The sequence below is a fragment of the Vigna umbellata genome, chromosome 9 (genome assembly GCF_029865625.1).
Source record: "Vigna umbellata cultivar VRB3 chromosome 9, Vumbellata_1.0, whole genome shotgun sequence".
NCBI classification, from domain to species: domain Eukaryota; kingdom Viridiplantae; phylum Streptophyta; class Magnoliopsida; order Fabales; family Fabaceae; genus Vigna; species Vigna umbellata.
The window spans coordinates 34,253,725-34,276,988 of NC_142173.1; the positions used below are offsets into that span (position 1 = coordinate 34,253,725).

At 32.6% G+C, this 23,264-nt stretch overlaps 1 protein-coding gene and 1 pseudogene across 1 annotated transcript; both read left to right on the top strand.

Annotated features, from left to right (window-relative positions):
• The first annotated feature begins 13,286 nt into the window (after positions 1 to 13,286).
• On the top strand, positions 13,287 to 17,547 carry LOC148193330 (cyanogenic beta-glucosidase-like; annotated as a pseudogene).
• A 3,821-nt stretch (positions 17,548 to 21,368) lies between these two features.
• On the top strand, positions 21,369 to 23,231 carry LOC148193331 (cyanogenic beta-glucosidase-like). Its single transcript, XM_088098180.1, has 6 exons — positions 21,369 to 21,543; positions 22,317 to 22,386; positions 22,620 to 22,678; positions 22,776 to 22,851; positions 22,950 to 23,027; positions 23,137 to 23,231. Exons 1-6 carry the CDS (start codon positions 21,376 to 21,378, stop codon positions 23,226 to 23,228), a joined length of 543 nt encoding a protein of 180 aa, XP_087954306.1. The 5' UTR covers positions 21,369 to 21,375; the 3' UTR covers positions 23,229 to 23,231.
• The last annotated feature ends 33 nt before the right edge of the window (positions 23,232 to 23,264 follow it).

A 23,264-nucleotide genomic window follows, 5' to 3' on the forward strand; every position in this document is an offset into this window, starting at 1 on the left:
AGAATTAGAATTTGGGGCAAGACTTAAGAGATCAAGGATAAGAAAAGAGAAAGAGAGATTGAGAGAAAAGAAAAGGAAGAAAGGAAAGAAGAAGAGAAGAGAGAGAGAGAAGAAATAGAGAAAAGAGAAGAGAGAAGAAGAGAGGAATTAAGAAGAGAAGAAGAAAAGGAAGAAAGAGAAGAAGATAAAAGAATAGAAGAAGAGAGAAAAGAAAAAGAGAGAAAAGAAGAAGAAAAGAGAGAAAGGCAAGAAAGAGAGAAGAAAGAAAAGGAGAAATTGTTACTGATGACAAATCCTATTCTTTCAAAGACCATGGAACCTAAAAGGGAAGGTTTCCAAATCTTTACTTCTTTTCCAATAATTGATTACTTTTCAATTTTTGACTTCTCTTCCAAACCAATTGTCATTATATATTCTATGAAAACATTTTCAAAATATGACAATTCAAATCTTGAGTTATTGTTATCTTTAAGAAAACAATTAACTCAAGACCAAATTGAATTTGGACTTCTAAAATCAAAGTATTTGATGTTCTTATTCTCTTGTTTTTAAAGAAAAATTCTTTCTTGGATTGATATTAACCGAAGATATATTTGATGTGTATTGCAGATTCGTGTTTGATCCAGGAGGAAGAAAACTAGATCTAGAGTAATAAGGCCACTTCATGGCTTTGCTCCCAAGACTTTGTGGAGCTTCTTCATAAGGCGATGTCAGATTTGAGGACAAATCTTTTTTTAAGAGGGAGGGTATGATGGAATCGTGCTTGACGTAGTCCTCCTTTTGTATTTTTACCTTTCATAGCTTAGTTCTTAAGGAGCATGGGTTACTATAAATACCCAGCTCCTCTCTTGTATTGGCACTTTTGAGCTTAATGAGAATTCAATTTTCTGAAATCAGAAATTATTCTCTCTTGAAAGTCACATGCTAGAGAGTCCAAAGACTCCCTCTAGCCACCTTCCAAGCACCTCTCTCCCTTTCATTTTCCAACTTTCACGGTGCTTCTTTCCTCCACGCTACATCCTTCGCTGCCACCTCTCCTCCATTCCACGTCATTGGCTTTTCCTCTCACGCATAGAAACGCCACTTCATTTCTCATTTTCCCACTCGCGCATCCTCATTACTCACATTTCCACTTCGAAGAAACCTCATCTGCTAGGGTTTCTCCCTCTCAAACGCACCATCATCACAGTAAGCCTCTACTCCATTTCTCTCTTCACAGATTCACCTCTTCATCATCTATAAGCCTCATTCTCTTCACAGATTCCACATCCTTTTCACCATTTCTTCATTTTCTTTGAGTTTTGACCGATTAAACACCTCTCCAACCTTCGTTCTTTCCTTTCCACCGTTTAAAACACCATTTCCACCGATTAATCGATCAGTTTAGTGATTCCTCACCGTTCTAGGGTTTCCTTCTTGTTTATAAGGTTTTCCACCGATTAAACCTCGGTCTAGGGTTTTGTTGTGTTCGCTCTCAGTTTTCCTTAGATTTCATTCGAGTCATTCCTCGATCTAGTGTTCCTCAACATTCCGCTGCATCTTTACTCGTCGGAGGGAGCTTCGAGGAGTCTGCATCGCGCCTTTGGTCACTTCTCGGAGCCACTCGTCCATCAGGACGTCCAGCTGCCTGAATTGTTTTTGCTAGGGGCTGGGGGTTGGACGTCCGTTTGTCCACTGCCAGACGTCTATAGACGTCCGACAGTACACTAACCGACGTCTACTGGGCGTTTTTTTTTAAAATTAATTTATTTTTGCAATAAAACCACACCTGAAAAGCAGAAAATTGTCCCAGAACAATTTTGCAATAATATAAATATACGTTTCATATAAACAAAGTTCTACTTAATGTGGAGTTGAATCCACTACCAAAACTATCAACATAAAACTTAAACTAAAACTAAGCAATGTTCAACAAGAAATAAAACTATTCCTAACTCCATCTTTGCAGAAGATAAGCGTTTCACTCCTGCCTTATCTGTTTAATTGTGTCATCTGAAATAGACGATGTACTCTTGAAGCGCTACAAAATTCAAGAAAGATTCATTATGGTTTCATATATGTTGAAGATGAATTTGATTTGTAATGTATTGAAGGTATACATCATTACCTCGATGTCAACATGCCTCCTCTGACCATCCACACGTCCGGATGTCACATCTGCCACTCGGGTGACGCCTTGTCCACGTCTGCTCTTTCCCAATCCTGAGTCTGAGGCCGACATACCTGAAAAATTAAACAACGTTAGTAATAATTCAATTATGATGAACATACATATAAAGTCAATAAAAGTGAAAATATCAACCTATTAACTAATTGTTTTTTCCCAAATGACAGACTTAGCATTTTATTCAACGTATTGCAAGAACTTCGAAACACCCTTATCATATTCTTCACTCATGCGACGTTCGTTCATCCAGCTTCGATCCATACTATGTTCGTAAAATCATCAGTTCAAGTTTTTTAACTCTCACAAGGTTAGGTGATGGACAAATTTATGATCACCAATATATGATGTCACAAACTTGTTGAACAATCGGCAAGTATGACCGAATCGTTTCAAGTAATAAACTCGGTAAGACCAAGTATCGTTCTCCCAAAGGACTCACAGCCTAGTTTAGTTATGTGATTCTTTGATTAGCTAAGACTTAAGGACGAAATAATTGGATTGTATTATGCAAAAGACGAAAATAAACATGTATGCATGAGGTTTTCATCAATGGCAAAAGCAAAAGACAAGCACTTTCAATGAAATATATATATGAATATGTTGTTGGGGGTCAATTTCATCTTATCCACTCTCATATATTTTAGGAATTCGACATTCAAGTCATCATTGTTAATGTCACTCTCTAAATTACCTTGTCAAGAAGGCCTATCCCCAATTACGAGTTCATACAATTCCTAGCATTCCTAGTAATTAGTTCTTTTAGCACAGGAGCTTAACGACAACCAATATAATATTGGGAGAGATTCCCCGGATCTAGACTTCCCCGTACGTTCCCGTATCGACAAAATCAATAATCATGCATTGAATGAGTTAAACAAAGCAAGCCTTGAGCAAAGAGGAAAAACCCTAACTAATGATGAAAGAAAGCATAAGTCTTAGATTAAGATGCAAGCACAAATTCCATATATGAGAGCTTCAAAAGATTACATTGATTCCCCAACAAACATACAAGGTTTAGTTCACCATATTCATGGTGAACCTAGATGAACAATAATGAAAGAATGAAAGATAAAACCCTAGAAAGGTGAAGAGGTAGCCTGAGCATCCAAGATCCTCCTTCAAAGGGGTGGAAGAGAGAGTGTTTGCTTCGTCTTTGCCAAAGATACAAACCCTAGGACGTCCTAAAGCTTATATACTATTCTAAAATTACAGAAAATCTAGGCCCAAGCCCATAAGTGTGCCGCTCAGCGGTAAAGTACCGCTCAGCGGTGAGTGCGTGAGTAGTTTCTTCCCCTCAGCGGCCATTTTGCCCCTCAGCGGTTCCAACGTGAACTCCTGAGTGCCGCTCAGCGGTAAACTGCCGCTCAGCGGCAGTTGCGGCTTCTCCTTTTGCACTTTTTGATATCTTTTCTGATTCCATCTCTCTCCTTCTTCACTTCTTTCACTAAATTCACCTTAAAACCTGCACAAAAACACTGAAATCAAGCATAAACCTGTCCAGCTCTCTTATTTTTGAAAATATGAATAAAAGCATGATTTCAAGCTAGTTTCTAAGTATAAAGGTTGCTTTTAGTATCAATTTTAAGCATGAAAACAACAGTTTTTCAACTGTTATCACAACCCCAAACTTAGAACTTTGCTTGTCCTCAAGCAAACAAGATGTAACTCAATCTTCAACCAATTCATATGATGGTTCACTCATTCAAGAATCCTTTTTTCAAGATAAGTAAAAACTTCAATCAAACTTATGACCAAGAGTTCAATCAAGATGTGCACATGCTTTAGTGTTTCACAAAGTCAGTTAATATCCAACAAATGCTATTTTTCATGAATGATCAATCAATTGAGCATGGATGTTCATGTGCTCATGGAATATTTCCTCACCAGGTAAAGTGTTTCACTCACACACAAGTGTATAAGAGGTAATCACTCAGTCACTCTACTATCACAATGTCACATGAATCAACTTTGCCTTTCATTTTACCATAATCAAAAACATTCACAAGCATGCATCATCACAAGGACTTTTCAATGGCTTATAATGTGGTTGGGCTAACAAGAAAATTGGTTTTTCTGGATCACAAAATCCTTGAGTTAAGAGAATCATAACAACACAATTATTCTTATTTTTCCCAACTTGCCTTTTGCATTTGCATTGAGCTTTGCTTCTTTTTCTTTTCTTTTTTTTTCTTTTTCTTTGCATATTCTTACTTTTAGCTCTTGACTCAATGCTTTTCCTTTTTCATGTTTTCCCAACAACCCCAAACTTGAACATTTAACAATACCACACAATATCTTCTACTTAACTCAAGGTAAAGATTTTCAATCAAGGGTTTTCAGTGTATGTTCAAGGCTAAGGGTTCAAAGGATAGAACACAAAGTGTTCTCTTTTAGTGGGCTAACTTTATGAATTTAGCCAATAAAAAGGGTTCCAACAAACGGCCTTGATCACATGATGCAAAACAAGCAATTGATTCAATCATAGAAAACTTGGGCAAAGTCATTCATGCTTTCAAAGTAATAGCATTCAACAATAACAACTCTGGAGCTCAAAACCTCACATATAAGCTCATTCACATTTGACATACACATCCTGCTTAATCTCACAATCACAATCATGATATCATGCATTTGTTCACAAAGCTTGTGAATCACCTGTATAAGCATTTTAATATGCACATCATCTCAACACCAATCAATCAATAAGCATCATCAAGCATTACTTATCAAACAATCACAGTTAATAGCAAACCATCATAACAAACCAGGTTTCCAATAGAGTACATCAAACCCTAATCTAAAACCAAAAATAAATAAGTTTAGAAAACTTAAACCAACAAAAGCATAAGCATATGATAGCATTCATCAGTAAATGCTATCTCAGCTCCTCATCAATCTGAGTTGTCCTCTGTATCTTTCTTCTTCTTGGATCTTATAGTCTTGATTCTTTTTTCCCGATGAGGAGGCCATCCCTGCATCAAACATAATTCACAAAACCAAAAGATACATTGTTAAGCATTAGTAAACCACAATGAAGAAATCAGCCCCTTCAATGATGCTCTCTCCCAACCCCAAACTTAGATGGAAAACTAGTGAGCAAGTGAGTGGAAGGGAGATTTTCTAAAGAGGGATGAGGGAAAAGATGTGGAAAACCTTGGAGAAGGTATGTGGGAGTGCTTGTGCAGAGAAGGGTCTGAAAAGTAAACCTAAAACGCAGCTTGGGGATAAAAATACCCTAATGGGCTCGGGTCCCGCTAAGGGGAACTAAAGCCCATTCTGCGAGAGTACCGCTCAGCGGTAAATTGCCGCTCAGCGACACTTTCGTGATGTGCTCTTCTCCTTCTTTGATTAACCTAAGTGCCTCCTAAACATGCCCCTCACTGGTTCCCTGCAATTCAATCTTCAGAATACTTATGCAAAACCTAACTAAAATAAAACAAACAAAAACAATCAATCAACTGGGTTGCCTCCCAGGTAGCGCTTGTTTAACGTCACGAGCCTGACCCAAAATCCACCAACACCCATCAGTAGGTGTTTAAAATCTCACCAACACCCATCAGTAGGTGTTAAATAACTTACCAACACCCATCAGTAGTGCTACCACTTAGCATCCTTCAGTAGATGCTATATCCAACTAGCATCCTTCAGTAGATGCTATGTTCAGCAATATAATGTTCAACAGATTAAAAATTTACAAACCAAAGTAAAATTAGAAAGTTCTTAAAATCAACTGGGTTGCCTCCCAGCAAGCGCTCTTTTAACGTCATTAGCTTGACTCAGTAAGCTCAAGTTCCTTCTTTGATGTTGTCATCCCACCAACTCCTCAGTTGTTTCCTGTGAACTGTTTTGATTCTTCTAAGACATGGAGATTCTATCTCTATCATCTCCTTCTCCTTAAAGCCCTTCACAACCCACAACTTGTTCTTGATTCTCACAGGTGCGCCAAGTTGGGGTCTTCTTTTCTCCCAGTCATCAGGAATTTCTCCTCCTCTTCCAATCTTTTCTTTCTTGTGCACCTGAAACAACAAACAATGGTTACCTGCAACCTTGAGATTTTCACCTTTAGGGCTAGTCATGAGTGCATCTTGAAATGCAGCTTTATAACTAGCTTCTTCCTCCTGTGTTTGCGTCTCATCTTTAAAGACGTCTACAACCACTCTCTCCTCCTTGTCCTGGAGCACTACTACACCTTCATTTACATCAATGATAGCTCTGGCCGTTTTCATAAACGGTCTTCCAAGTATGATAGGTATCTTCTCTGTCTCCATCTTCATCACCACAAAGTCTGCCAAGAACTGAAGTTTGCCAACACAAACTATAATGTCCTCTGCAATCCCACATGGCTCCTTTGAAGATCCATCGGCCATTACTAGATTAACCTTTACAGGTTTCACATTAACATTGCCGATTTGCTCCAGTAAAGAGTAAGGTATCAAGTTAACACTTGAACCTAAATCAAGAAGAGCTTTCTTCACCCTTTTCTTCCCTATGGTACAAGGGATAAAAAAACTGCCTGGATCTGTTGCTTTAGGAGGGAATGGCTCTTTTTTAACAGTTATACACTCCTTTGCCTCATCATCTCTACGTCTTTTCTTTGTAGAGATTTCTTCATTAGATTTAGTGTAAACCGTAATCTGTTGTAGAATCTGTTCCCAAGGTGCATCATTATCCACCATTTTGAATAATTCTGTGAAGTCCAGTTGTTTCCCTTGATGGATTGGAAAAGGAAAAGTGCTATTGCTCTCTATTTCTCTTCTCTCTTCTGTATCTAACTCAACTTTCTCATCATCAACACTCTCTACCACCTTGCACTCTTCTCTTGGGTTAACCTCAGTATTAGCCCCAAAATTTCTATTTGGCCTTTCTTCCACCTGTTTGGTGATCTGCCCCATCTGAGTCTCCAGATTTTTGATAGCAGCTTCAGTGCTCTTCTGTGTAGACTCAGTCTTCTGTATGAAATTGTTGAGAGTTTCCTCCATCCTCATGGACCTTTCATTAAGCATAGATAACTGTGGCCATAAGGTGGGTTGCTGCTGCTGCTTATTATATTGATCAGCTTGCCCAGTTTGCCCTTGACCAATACTTGGGTGTGGTTTCCACCCCTGATTGTAGCTCCCTTGACGGTACTGATTGTTCATGTAGTTTACATCCTCTACGGCTTCAACTGGAAAGGCACATTGACCATTGATATGGTCGCCAACACACAATTCGCACAACTGGGATTGTACCTGTGCAGCAGTTTTCAACTCTTTGGGTAATTGTGCAAGAGTTTTAGTCAGAGTCTTCAGCTGTTGAGTTAGAATTTTGTTTTGAGCTAGCAGGGCGTCATGTGTCTGTAATTGGAGAACTCCTTTTTGTTGCATAGGAGCTCCTCTCTCACTGTGCAGCTCATTATCACTAGTAGCCATGTTTTCTATAATCTCTGTTGCTTCCTCTGGAGTTTTCCATTTAATATTGCCTCCTGCTGAGGCGTCCAGCATCATCTTGGTTTGTGAACCAAGCCCTCCAAGGAAAGTTAAGACTACTTCCTGATCTTCAAAACCATGCGTGGGAGTTTTACGTAACAAGCTTTTATACCTGTCCCATGCATGCCCTAGTGATTCTTCCATGCCCTGTTTAAATGAAGAAATCTCTTGCTTGCCTTTTGTCACCTTAGATTGTGGGAAGTACTTGTTTAAAAACTTTGTTACCACTGCTTCCCACTCTGTGAAACTTCCTTCTGGGAAAGAATTTAACCAAAGCTTAGCATTGCCTCCCAATGAGAAAGGAAACAAGCTAGGTTTGATCGCTTCATCTGGCACCCCATTAATCTTTACTGTGTTGCAAATCTCATTGAATGTAGTGAATTGCTCATATGGGCTTTCATGAGATAACCCATTGAATTGGTTGCTTTTCACCAGTTGGATCAGTGCTGGTTTGACCTCCATATTAGCTGCATTGACTCTAGGTCTAGCTATACTGTTAAAGTGCTGAGGTCCAGCTATATTGGTGTAATCAGCAAGAGTTCTTCTGACATTGTTGTTCTCCATATTTTCTGTGCTATGAACAGAACCTTATGGTGATGATTGTAAGAGAGTTTCTGGAGAAGGGAAAAGTTCTCTAGATGTTCGGATTCTTCTCCTCTGTCTACTCTCGTCTAGACCTTCAAGAAGATGTTCTGTTGTTTTCTTGCTCCTTGTTCTAATTGCTTCCTGCATACACAAGAAAACAAAACCCTAGAAAATATTTGTTAGCACAAAAAGATATAGGAGAAGATAAAAGATTCAGAAGATAAAATCAAATCAAAGCAAATCAAATAAAATAAAATCAAATCAAATAAAATAAAATCAAATCAAATAAGATAAAATAAAATAAAAACCGAAAAAATAAAAACAGAAAAATAAAAACAGAAATTCAAAAGTAAAGTCAAAGATAATCAATAATCACACAAATTAACCAGTTAAACCACGAGTCCCGGGCAACGGCGCCAAAAACTTGATGGACAAATTTATGATCACCAAAATATGATGTCACAAACTTGTTGAACAATCGGCAAGTATGACCGAATCGTTTCAAGTAATAAACTCGGTAAGACCAAGTATCGTTCTCCCAAAGGACTCACAGCCTAGTTTAGTTATGTGATTCTTTGATTAGCTAAGACTTAAGGACGAAATAATTGGATTGTATTATGCAAAAGACGAAAATAAACATGTATGCATGAGGTTTTCATCAATGGCAAAAGCAAAAGACAAGCACTTTCAATGAAATATATATATGAATATGTTGTTGGGGGTCAATTTCATCTTATCCACTCTCATATATTTTAGGAATTCGACATTCAAGTCATCATTGTTAATGCCACTCTCTAAATTACCTTGTCAAGAAGGCCTATCCCCAATTACGAGTTCATACAATTCCTAGCATTCCTAGTAATTAGTTCTTTTAGCACAGGAGCTTAACGACAACCAATATAATATTGGGAGAGATTCCCCGGATCTAGACTTCCCCGTACGTTCCCGTATCGACAAAATCAATAATCATGCATTGAATGAGTTAAACAAAGCAAGCCTTGAGCAAAGAGGAAAAACCCTAACTAATGATGAAAGAAAGCATAAGTCTTAGATTAAGATGCAAGCACAAATTCCATATATGAGAGCTTCAAAAGATTACATTGATTCCCCAACAAACATACAAGGTTTAGTTCACCATATTCATGGTGAACCTAGATGAACAATAATGAAAGAATGAAAGATAAAACCCTAGAAAGGTGAAGAGGTAGCCTGAGCATCCAAGATCCTTCTTCAAAGGGGTGGAAGAGAGAGTGTTTGCTTCGTCTTTGCCAAAGATACAAACCCTAGGACGTCCTAAAGCTTATATAATTCTAAAATTACAGAAAATCTAGGCCCAAGCCCATAAGTGTGCCGCTCAACGGTAAAGTACCGCTCAGCGGTGAGTGCGTGAGTAGTTTCTTCCCCTCAGCGGCCATTTTGCTGAGCGGCAGTTGCGGCTTCTCCTTTTGCACTTTTTGATATCTTTTCTGATTCCATCTCTCTCCTTCCTCACTTCTTTCACTAAATTCACCTTAAAACCTGCACAAAAACACTGAAATCAAGCATAAACCTGTCCAGCTCTCTTATTTCTGAAAATATGAATAAAAGCATGATTTCAAGCTAGTTTCTAAGTATAAAGGTTGCTTTTAGTATCAATTTTAAGCATGAAAATAACAGTTTTTCAACTGTTATCATTAGGCCCTACCCATTCAAAAAAAATAATTTTCATAATTTGCTCAGACACGTGCATTGAAGTCTACATCATAAAATTGATAAGATTTTGGCAGCATTTCACATTGGTCTCCGAAATACACGAAATGAGAGTAGTCAACGATGACCACAATCAATTTTGCATTCGGAGAACAACACAATACTGAACCGAAATTTTATCAATCTTATCGATAAACTTCGATTGACATGTTATTGCAAATTATGAAAATTAATTTTCTCAAACTGTCCAATCGGACAATTCAAAATTTAACACAAACGATTAAAAGATTATTCGTTTGTGTTAAATTTCAAACGAGAACTAAGTGTCACTCAATGATTTGATACTTCTAATAACACAACTAATACATGCATATTGAAAAGCCAATAACACATGCACACTTTAGAGTAGAAAACATGCATACACAAAACCCCATTACATGCATACACAAAACGGACCGAAACTTTTCAGGTTAATAAAAGTTTATCAACCAACAAGCTAACCTGAAAGTAGATTCCAAATGAAAGGGAGGGAAATCGAGGAGGGAATGGCCTAAAACGTAGCCCAAAAACAGTCAAAGAAGCCGCCCAAGAACACGTAAGAGACTGCACAAAAACGGACCGAAAATGATTTTCAATCGGTTCAAATCAAAGATATTTCATCACAGGGCAATGTAATCGGATTGAAAGTAAATTTAAACGGTCCAAAAGAGAGAAAACGCACCTCGAAAATCAATGGCGCAGCAGTGTTCGCGGGGAAGACGAATTGCTCGCGGGTTCGCGTTTCCCATATTAATATTGTTAGACGTCCAGTACTCTGGGGCCCCGACGTCTATAATATTATAGACATCCGGCCCAGCACTAATATGACGTCTTTGGGAATTTAAAATTGATATTCGCGGGGGGTTTAGACGTCCGTTTACGGGGCTTGAACGTCTATAATATTATAGACGTCCGTGGTAGGGGCCCGGACGTTTACGAGGCTGAACAAATTAACGCTTCAACTTCCCAGGTCAGCCTCTTAAACGTCCATCCTGGGGGCACGGACGTCTATAATATTGTAGACGTCCGGGCCCCCAAGACGGACGTCTAAGTTCTTGACAGGGTGGTTGAAGAATTAATTGGCTTTAGCCCCTTAAATGTTCGTCTTGGGGGGTCGGACGTCTATAATATTATAGACGTCCATGCCCCCCAGGATGGACGTTTAAGAGGCTGACATGGAGAGTTGAAGCGTTAATTTGTTCAGCCTCGTAAACGTCCGTCCCCCTTAGACGGACGTTTATAACATTATAGACGTCCGTCCCCCACACAACGGACGTCTAGAGTTTGACTTATTTACGAATATGCCACCGGTCAATTATTTACGTTGGTGCTTTTACGAACGAACGTCTATGGGGAGACGTTAAAAGCCAATTCTGCACTAGTGATATATATATATATATATATATATATATATATATATATATATAAAACAATCTTCAAATTTACCAATATAAATTTCAATTTTAGAATAATATTCAAATTAAAATAAATCGTTATTTTTATATTTTTAAAAGTTGAAAGAGTTTATGATTTTAAGTTGTTAATAATACACTTATTTTTATATTAACGAAATTATTATTTAAATTTAACATAAATATATTAAAATTTTAACATAATTACTATTCACAATATTTTATTATTTAATTTATTTTCGATTTGTTAATGATGTCATTTATTAATTTACGTATTTTTAGTTTTATTATTAATATTATTATTATTATTATTATTTGTCATTATTCACATATTTTATAAAATATTTTGAATTCTTCATATTTTAAATTTTGTTCCCATATAAAATTTAAACGTTTAGGATAAGTTATATATATATATATACACGAAAAAGTTGTTTAAAAAGTATTAAAAAAATGCATTAAGAAAACTATGAATAAAATTATAAAATATGGGTATTACTCTATTGAACTTCGTATTGTAGTGACAAATTTTATCCATTAAATTTTTTGAATAAAAATATGTTTAAAATAGTTTTCAATGAGTGTAAATAGTTTTTTATACTTTATTTAAAAATATTCACACAATCTTTTCATACCAATTTAAAAAAATAAAATAATGATATTAAAAAGTAAAACATTCACTCATTCCTTAAATGTAAATTATTTTAAAAAAAATTGAAACATATTTTGTATTTAATTTTATTTTTACAAAAGAAGAACCCAAAGAGGAAGAAGAGAGTGTTCCCACAAACCCTAACAGCACTTCAAGCTCTCCTCTGAGTGAAATCGCGCCTCCAAAAAACCAAAGACCCAAACCCCTTCGTGTTTTAGGTTTAAATAAGCTCAAACTGTCAATCAGCGAAAGTGGCGCTCTACGCCCCTAGAGGGGGTGCCTAGGCGAGAAATTCTAGCAGCAAAATGGCGCTCAACGCCCTCTGCTAAGGGTCGCTCAACGCGAGCACACAAGAAATCAGCTTTTGTTCAATTTGTGAAGGTGGCGCTCAATGCCCCTGACCCAAGGGCCCTTAGCCTGACTTTGCTGCACTGCATTTTTTTCTCTTTTTCTGCAGATTTGCTTGCTTATGTGGTTGGTTCAGTTCTTTACATTGTTGGAGATTCTTCCAAGCACATTATTAGCTACAAAATAAAGGGATTTTAGATGAAATTACATCAAAGTAGCTCAAAACACAATTATTTATAAAACTAAGATAAAAGATAGGATTAAGCAAGTTAAAAGCTAAAAAGTAGTTGATTTTGCTACTAAATTGATGCTTATGGTAAGAATTAGCCTTGTCAATTGTATCAGATAATGATTTAAAAATACTAACACACAATTATTTGAATAAAAGATTTTAATATAAATAATTTTATAACAAAAGTGTTTCCTTATTTTAAAATACATAATTTCTCACTAAATCATGTTTTAAGTTTTCTAACTTTTTTTTTCTATTGGTGTAATTGAAAATCCAAGACAGTAGAGTTAATCCTTGTGATAGTTATTCAATTTGGATGGATTAATTTATTTATTTATTCGTATAAGGTAAGTTTCATCTCTTTCTCTTAATTTTTTCCTAATATAGATGTTGTATATGAGCTTCTTAGATTTTATTACATAAAAAAAGTAACAAAATCCTAACTTTGACTGAGTGGTGAGTTATAATGTTTTTTAGATTTGATTTATAGATTTATTTTTCATCCAGAATAATTCCAAACTGCACTGAATTTTGTAGATTAAATTAGTAGTATTGACTAATACAATTTGAGTATATGGCTGAGCTTCATTCTAAATTACTTATAAAGCTATATTTAGCTATAACTTTATGTTCTTCTTCTCTCTATAAAATGGAATATTACACATCATAGCTTCAGTAAGCAGAATCTAAGATTCAGCAATGAACATGGCATGCAACCACTTTATTCTCCTTCTCTTCTTCGCTCTTCCTCTCACATCACAATCAATTACTTTTGTTGGTCCTGCATCTATCGTCGATGTTTCTTCACTCAATCGAAGTAGTTTTCCAACAGGCTTCGTTTTTGGAACAGCATCAGCAGCCTACCAGGTATACATATTTCAGTTTCATTTTTGTATTACATTGAAATTTTTTTCTAATATTAACTAGTCAGATTTGGAACTACATCTCTTGAAGTTTAATTAGCAACCAACGTGTAATGTTATAATACCATCTGATCAAAGATCCTGTAGTTCATATATACACAGTGTTGTTATCACTTAGTTTAAAAAATAACTATTCAAATTTGAATGAAGAAAGAGAGCATATAGTTATAGATGTATTTATCATTCTATTCATTGTACAAAGTAAATAAAGATGACATTATTTATTCTATTGGCAGAAACCTTGTGACAAATCTTATATCAACTATAAATAAAGTAAATTTACAATATTTACAAATATCACCTTACCATATAAAGTATATGCAAACCTCATTATCTTTAATGGACTTTTCATACAAAAACATTACATATGTAAAATCATGAATTATTGTACCTGAGTTGACACAAGTGTCTTATGTATATATACACATATAGATATTCTGCTGATAAAAAAGTAAATGTATTTTATAAAATTGAATTAAATTTAAACTAATTTTATAAGTTGAATTAGGTTATTCTTTTATAAATAAATGTAAGTTGTTAGTATGTTGTTCATAAAAAGAGTTAAACTCGTAACTTTTTTCACTCTTTTTTTCAAACTCTTCAAACCAACTTTATATCTCTCAATGTTAATGCAAAAAGTTGAATTAGGGTTAAAATTTACTTGTTAGTAATGCTCATAATTCATTCCTAACAAGAAGTTAACCTTTAAAATTTGAATCTAAACTCACATAATTTTATGTTCATGTTGTAGTACGAAGGTGCTGCAAAAGAAGATGGAAGAGGACTAAGTATGTGGGATGTATTCACCCACAAATATCCAGGTATATTTTGTTGGAGTTTCATATTCATTAAACATAAGAAGATTTCGTAATATATAAGTAAGTTGAAATTTTATCGTAAAAAGTTAATTTTATAAGATTCAGTTAAATTTAAAATTTACAGTTTAATATTTTTTATGTTTTCATCTCTAACAATCTAACCATCTATAAAGTAATTTTATGAGCTCAGTGTAACGTTTTAAAATAGCCTAATTATACATGTATAATACTTTCAGACAAAATAAAGGATAAAAGTAATGGAGACGTAGCAGTTGATCAGTATCATCGCTATAAGGTAAAGTCCAAATTCTTAATCAATGATGAAACCAAGTATCACTTTCCCTCAAAGTAATTAATCATTTTTCTAATGTTGTTTTCTGTTTATATAACAGGAAGATATTCATATAATGAAGAATATGAATCTGGATGCTTACAGATTCTCCATCTCTTGGTCCAGAATCCTACCAAGTGAGATCAAAGTTCATCAACAATTATTAATTATTTTCGTAATTATTGTATTTGTACCTTTCATGTTAATGATTTCAATGTTAATGATTTCAATCTTTGTAAATCATAAATAGAAGGAAAGCTGAGTGGAGGTATAAATCACGAAGGAATCGATTATTACCATAACCTCATCGATCATTTGCTACTTAACGGTCAACATTAATTCTTTACTCTTTTTTTTTCTTAATTAAAAAGTTTACATTTTATAATAGATTTTGAAGAAAGTGACAATGGTTATATGCGAAATATTAATATTTCAGGTATACAACCATATGTGACACTTTTTCACTGGGATATTCCTCAAGCTTTACAAGAAGACTACGGTGGTTTCTTAAGTCCTCTCATTGTGTAAGTTTTACAAAATTTATCTTTTATGTCATAACTAAAAATAAAAATACGAATGATATGTAAGATAACTTAGTAATCTAATTTCCATAAATAGTTACTTCCTTGATGTTAACTTTACACTAATTTATTATCATTATAACTACCATGAATATAATTCATCCATCACTGATTTTCAGAAATGATTTTCAAGACTATGCGGAACTTTGTTTCAAAGAATTTGGAGATAAGGTGAAACATTGGATTACTTTAAACGAGCCATGGTCTTTTAGTAGGGGTGGTTATGCACTTGGGAGCTTTGCACCAGGTCGATGTTCCCAATGGTTAAATCCAGAATGCACTGGTGGTGATTCAGGAACAGAACCTTATGTAATTTCACATTATCAACTACTTTCTCATGCAGCAGTTGTTCAAGTGTACAAGAAAAAGTATCAGGTTTTTCAGTCTTCACCAAAAGCTACACTTCAGCATTGCTATAAGGGTTAAATTATTTTTGTACAACTCTTGTACTTAACATTTGGAACACTTTGCTTAGGAATCTCAAAGGGGAGTGATAGGCATAACACATGTGTCTCATTGGTTTGAGCCATTTTCAAATACCACATCAGATAAAGAAGCTGCTCAACGAGCTCTTGACTTTATGTATGGATGGTAAGTACTTCACTCTCCATTTAAATATTACCACTCTTAAAAATAAAATTATGTTAGAATATAAAATTTAAGATTAACTCAACCTTGTAAAATCGATTTATAACATGAAGTTTATACTTATTTATATACTGTGAACGGTCTTATTGTCCGTATATTCGAAACTTTCAACACATGTCCTTCATAATGAGAAATATATATATTGAGTTTAGGGACAAAACATTAATTATTGGTATGATAATGTTGTACAATAGGCTGGACAAACAAAAAATCTCGTTATAATAGACTTTATAGTCATGATATTATATTAAGAAGTGAATTTTAAACTTATACAATCATATAAGATTGTACTCATTTATATATTATAAATTTATCTTATAACTATAATTGATGTGGAATAGCTTGAGTTATGTAGAGTCACACTACTTAAAGTTGTTATTACGTGTTATATTGTTCTTCTATTTTCAAGAATAAAATATTGTAAGTTTTGGATTTGTACTACATTATATTATTTTGGTAGTAGGTATGTGAATAATTTGGAGTTATTCAACAAAGAAAAGTCTGAAATTTTGATATTTTGTAATAATAAATATAGGTACATGGAACCATTGACATCAGGAAAGTATCCAGAGAGCATGCGTTCCTTAGTTGGTAAAAGATTACCAGAATTCACTAAAAAGAAGCAAAACTTCTTGTTGGTTCATTTGATTTTCTTGGATTAAACTATTACACCACTTACTATGCTGCCGATGCACCCAAAACCAAACCTAATTATGAAACAGATTGCAAGGCCAATCTTTCATGTAAGTAGAACTTTAACTATCACTTATTTAAATAACATATCTTATAATTTCATAATATCACATTTTGTTTTTTTGTTTTGTGGGCTAGCTATTCGTAATGGCGTTCCAATAGGTCCATCGGTATGTATGCAATCATTTGAAATTTTATGTTCATATTATTATTGGTTTATTTGGTTTTGAATAACTTCATATTTATATTTGCAGAGCAGTTCTAGTTGGTTATACGTTTATCCTAAAGGAATTAGAGAATTGTTGCTCTATACAAAAGAAAAGTACAACATTCCTTTGATTTACATAACTGAAAATGGTAATTAAATCAAATCATCATTTTATTATCTTTGAAATATCTCATTAAGTAATTATTTAGACAAAATTATTTAAAATATGTAGCCTTAATTTAACTATTTGCATGCTTATAAGTAATTTTCTTCTATCATTTTTAACGTATATTGCTTTTCATTTGAAGGTGTAAGTGAATTGGACGAACCGACAGTATCATTAAGGAAATCCCTTTACGATAAACATAGAGTTCACTACTATTATCACCATCTCTATTATATAAATTCGGCAATTAGGTAATTAATGATTTCTTTATTGCTCAAAAATTATTTTATTTGCAAATTTAATTTATTTATTTTATTGACTTTACTAGGGATGGCGTAAACATAAAAGGATATTTTGCATGGTCATTGTTGGACAACTTCGAATGGAATGATGGTTATGCAGTACGCTTTGGAATTCACTTTGTGGATTATAAGGATGGCTTAAAACGATATGAAAAACTCTCTGCAAAATGGTTTAAGAACTTTCTTAAAAGGTCTTAGATTATATAGTTAGTTCTTAATATTTAAGGCACTCTACTATTAGAATAAATATTGATAGAGTAAGGATTCTTGCAAAGCTCATGTAATAGATATAGGGTTAAATGATTCCATTGGTTTCATTTTTGTAGAAAAAATTGTAGTCGGTCCTGTATTTTTATTGGTTCCGATTTGGTCCTTAATATGAAAAAGTGGATACAATTAGTTTTTTCGTTAATAATGTACTAACATTATTAAAGAGGTGTCACATGTTACTTATTTTTTTTTCAATTTTCTTAAAAATAAAAATTTGTCACATGTTAAAGTAACATCATGTCATATGACAGAGATAATGTGATGTCACTATGTCAGTATCACATATTACTCTCATGTCTGGTGTCATTGTTTAGTTTTAATTTGATCTTTATATTTTTATTTTATCTCAATTAAGTCATAATATTTTTATAATTAAACAATATTGTCACTCTTCAAATAGTAACGAAATTTAATTTTTATATAAATGTTATGCAATAGTATACTTCTAAGTATTTTCGCATGCACGCGGACGACCCAGGTTTGATCCGCGACAACGATGCCAAAAACTTGATAACATTTTGTCAAGTATACCAAATTGTTTCAAGTGGTAAAAGTAAATACGAAGTATTGTTCTCCCAAGGGAATTGAGTTACGTCATCTAATTGGACTCATTTACTGGTTTCATGAATCACATGAAAATAAGACCTTGCACAACATATCATTATTTCATTCAAACATTCACATCAAGGCCCTAATTCCTTAGCAACTAGTTATAAATTCGTATATCAAAGTGTTAATCACTTAGTCAATTTAATATACAATTTGCATTAAATCAGATGCTAAGAATGACTAAGTTATTGAGTCTATCCCTAGATCCCAAATCACTTAGATGCTCTATCTATGTCCATGTTCAAAGTTACTTTCTAGTAAGCAGAGACATTCAAATAACATTATATTTCCATATAATGAAAATACATTCAAGAAAGAGCATATGAACGAACAACGATATATTGCACAAGAATTTTACATCATAGTGAAGTCATTACATCCAATTTCAACGAAAGAGAAATTTAGCTACTCTTATTCATAGACCCGTCAATTTGCCCCCCTTACATGGTTTGGCCCTAATCCAGGTGGGTTGGGCAAGAAAAATCACAGGGGCAAAAAGCCCCTTATAGAAAAAGCCCACAGGGCCAAAATTTCTTCAAAAGCCCTGTGGGCCAGGGCCAACCCATGGACCTTTTTTTTAGAAAAGATATTCATTTTGAATACAAGAAAAAATATAATTAACTCCTAATTTGTTACAAAAATAGTTACTATAGAAAATAAATTGAAATTTTTATAGGAGGAGGGTTCTAGATTCAAGAAACAAAAGCAAATTGACAATATTTATTGAGTTAGATTCTCTAAGTATATAATTAAATGATCATTTTATAAATTTTAAATTTAAATATTTAATTTCGCTTTTTTTTAGGTTATAAGTCAAAAATTAACTTTCTATCTAAAATTATCCTAATTGAAATTTAAGAGAAGATTTTCTATAATTGAAGTTCTTAATTTTAAAAAAAATAAGGCTTCTTTATTTTCTTAGAAACTATTGAAAAAGAAATTAAATATAAATGATTTTATTTTTCATTTTATACTCGACAAATCATGCTCATAACATAAATAATAAGTAAAAAGAAAAAACTCATAAACATTGGCAAGCTACAATTATAATTGCCCACCCATAGGATTCTATCTCGTCGTACTACTCACTCAAAATGTTTACATTTTAAATGTCATAAACATACATTTATGTTATGTGTTCTAATTGAAAGTTAAAAATAAATTATTTAATGTGTTAATTAAAGAATTGAAACACTATAACATTATCATTCTTTAGTACTTTACGGCTATTTAAAATTTTCTTTGTTTTATAAATTTTTCAGAAATTAATTTTCTTTTTATAATATATCTTATGGTGATTTTGAGAAAAGATTATCACGGAGAAAAAAACAAAATAAAACATAAGTTTAATTTACACATAAAATATTAATATTATTTTTGATCGAAAAATTTTAGATAATAAATTTTTGAATTATTTTTAATTTTAAATAATTAAAAACCGATTGAGTGATATTTTAGAAGTCGAGAAAATAAAAGAGTGATTCTTTTTAAGAACGGTAAAAGCAGTGCAAATATTAAATTAATTTAATATGTTATTATCTCTCTTTGGGTTATTTTGATATTACTAATTATATATAATTTTCTAATAATTGGTGTTTGCAATATAAGACATAATTGTATTAAAATTGACAACAAAATAAAACATCTTTATAATATTTTAGCAAAAAAAAATTGTAAAACTATTTAGTTGTATAAAATTAAGTGTGTGGTTTGCAATTGTTTTTAATTATTTAAAAAAATAGTTATTTTGAATATTAAATATTCTATTATACTATAATTAATTAGTTTTATTTAATAATTTGAAATAAGAAATCAATTTCATGAATATAAAATTTAGTACTTTTATTATGAGAATGTTGAAGTTTAGTTTCCAAAAATCTTTTAGTGGGCTAAACCCACCTTAACACTGACCCTAACCTCCTTAACAGGTGGCTTTTGGGGATTGGGGCTTTTTTGTGGCCCCCATTTGAGCGGCTTCTTAAGAGGGGGCTTTTTCAAGAGTGGGTTAGGGCTAGCCCCGGGGTCATGGGTCAAATTGACAGCTCTACTTATTCATCTAAAAGATACACATTTGAAGCAATCTCTTGCAGAAATGATGTCTTAATATCTTTAAGTAGCCTTCTAGAGTTCCTCTAAAGTTTTTCATTCAACGAACATCTATCATGCGTTGAGCGAAAAGTCAGCTTCTGATGTCTTAACTGACCCCATTCGCTGAGCGAATGCTGCTGGTGCGCTAAGCGAATAATCTTCCTTGTAGCTGAGCACATGATGATTGGCTTAGCGAGAACTGTTGATAACACTCCAATGATGTATACAATTCTTGTACAAAGAACTACACCACTTTCCTACTAACTATTACATCTTTTCTATGAGGAAAACACATAATTCATGAATAATCACAACTTTGAGCTAATGAGATAATTAATAAATATGAAAACAAGTATTTTTCACACTTATCAATTTTTATTATATATTTTTAACAAAATTAAATTCATTTATATTTATATTTTACATTGAATTATATTTAAAATTGTTTTAAAGTTGTTAATAGAAAGTAATGTTATCAAAATTTATTTTAACTAAAAAATATGTTAAACTTATTTATCAATTGCATTTCATAAAATAAAATAAATTCAATTCTTTTAAATCATTGTATATTTTTAAAATGTATAAAATTCAATCATTTCTATACAAATGTCTTAATTGATTTAAAAATAATTTTTTTTATAAATTTAAATGTAAATTGTTAAAATAATTTTAAATAAGTTTATAACATTTAAAAGAAATAAACTTAAAATTTAAAAATAATTTTAAATAAAGTTCAATGTAAAATATAAATATGAATAAACTTAAATAATTTTGTCAAAAATATTTAATAAAACTATTTCTATACATCTCTTTCTATTGATCTTTTCCTAATATAGATGTTGTATATGAGCTTCTTAGATTTTATTACATAAAAAAAAGTAATAAAATCCTAACTTTGACTGAGTGGTGAGTTACAATTTTTTTTAGATTTGATTTATAGATTTATTTTTCATCCAGAATAATTCCAAACTGCACTAAATCTTGTAGATTAAATTAGTAGTATTGACCAGTACAGTTTGAGTATATGGCTGAGCTTCATTTTAAATTACTTATAAGGCTATATTTAGCTATAACTTTATGTTCTTCTTCTCTCTATAAAATGGAATATTACACATCATAGCTTCAGTAAGCAGAATCTAAGATTCAGCAATGAACATGGCATGCAATCACTTTATTCTCCTTCTCTTCTTCGCTCTTCCTCTCACATCACAATCAATTACTTTCGCTGGTCCTGCATCTATTGTCGATGTTTCTTCACTCAATCGAAGTAGTTTTCCGACAGGCTTCGTTTTTGGAACAGCATCAGCAGCATACCAGGTATACATATTTCGGTTTCATTTTTGTATTACATTGAAATTTTTTTCTAATATTAACTAGTCAGATTTGGAACTACATCTCTTGCAGTTTAATTAGCAACCAACGTCACACAGTGTTGTTATCACTTATTTTAAAAAATAACTATTCAAATTTGAATGAAGAAAGAGAGCATATAGTTATAGATGTATTTATCATTCTATTCATTGTACAAAGTAAATAAAGATGACATTATTTATCCTATTGGCAGAAACCTTGTGACAAATCTTATATCAACTATAAATAAAGTAAATTTACAATATTTACAAATATCACCTTACCATATAAAGTATATGCAAATTTCACTATCTTTAATGGACTTTTGATACAAAAGCATTACATATGTAAAATCATGAATTATTGTACCTGAGTTGACAGAAGTGTCTTATGTATATATATATATACACATATGGATATTCTGCCGATAAAAAAAGTAAATCGATTTTATAAAATTGAATTAAATTTAAACTAATTTTATAAGTTGAATTAGGTTATTTTTCTATAAATAAATGTAAGTTGTTAGTATATTGTTCATAAAAAGAGTTAAACTCGTAACTTTTTTCACTCTCTTTTTTCAAACTCTTCAAACCAACTTTATATCTCTCAATGTTAATGCAAAAAAGTTGAATTAGGGTTAAAATTTACTTGTTAGTAATGCTCATAATTCATTCCTAACAGGAAGTTAACCTTTAAAATTTGAATCTAAACTCACATAATTTTATGTGTTCATGCTGTAGTACGAAGGTGCTGCAAAAGAAGATGGAAGAGGACTAAGTATGTGGGATGTATTCACCCACAAATATCCAGGTATATTTTGTTGGAGTTTCATATTCATTAAACATAAGAAGATTTCTTAATATATAAGTAAGTTGAAATTTTATCTTAAAAAGTTAATTTTATAAGATTCAGTTAAATTTAAAACTTACATTTTAATATTTTTTATGTTTTCATCTCTAACAATCTAACAATCTGTAAAGTAATTTTATGAGCTCAGTGTAACGTTTTAAAATAGCCTGATTATACATGTATAATACTTTCAGAGAAAATAAAGGATAAAAGTAATGGAGACGTAGCAGTTGATCAGTATCATCGCTATAAGGTAAAGTCCAAATTCTCAGTCAATGATGAAACCAAGTATCATTCTCCCTCAAAGTAATTAATAATTTTTCTAGTGTTGTTTTCTGTTTATATAACAGGGAGATATTCATATAATGAAGAATATGAATCTGGATGCTTACAGATTCTCCATCTCTTGGTCCAGAATCCTACCAAGTGAGATCAAAGTTCATCAACAATTATTAATTATTTTCGTAATTATTGTATTTGTACCTTTCATGTTAATGATTTCAATCTTTGTAAATCATAAATAGAAGGAAAGCTGAGTGGAGGTATAAATCACGAAGGAATCAATTATTACCACAACCTCATCGATCATTTGCTACTCAACGGTCAACATTAATTCTTTACTCTTTTTTTTTTCTTAATTAAAAAGTTTACATTTTATAATAGATTTTTAAGTAAGTGACAATAGTTATATGCGAAATATTAATATTTCAGGTATACAACCATATGTGACACTTTTTCACTGGGATATTCCTCAAGCTTTACAAGAAGACTACGGTGGTTTCTTAAGTCCTCTCATTGTGTAAGTTTTACAAAATTTATCTTTTATGTCATAACTAAAA

Excerpts from the sequence above, each read along its gene's own strand:
- LOC148193331 (XM_088098180.1), top strand. The coding sequence starts at position 21,376 with ATGAACATGGCATGCAATCACTTTATTCTCCTTCTCTTCTTCGCTCTT. Across the intron at positions 21,544-22,316 it reads CAGCATCAGCAGCATACCAG|TACGAAGGTGCTGCAAAAGA; the intron begins GTATACATATTT and ends TTCATGCTGTAG. Across the intron at positions 22,852-22,949 it reads TTGGTCCAGAATCCTACCAA|AAGGAAAGCTGAGTGGAGGT; the intron begins GTGAGATCAAAG and ends AATCATAAATAG.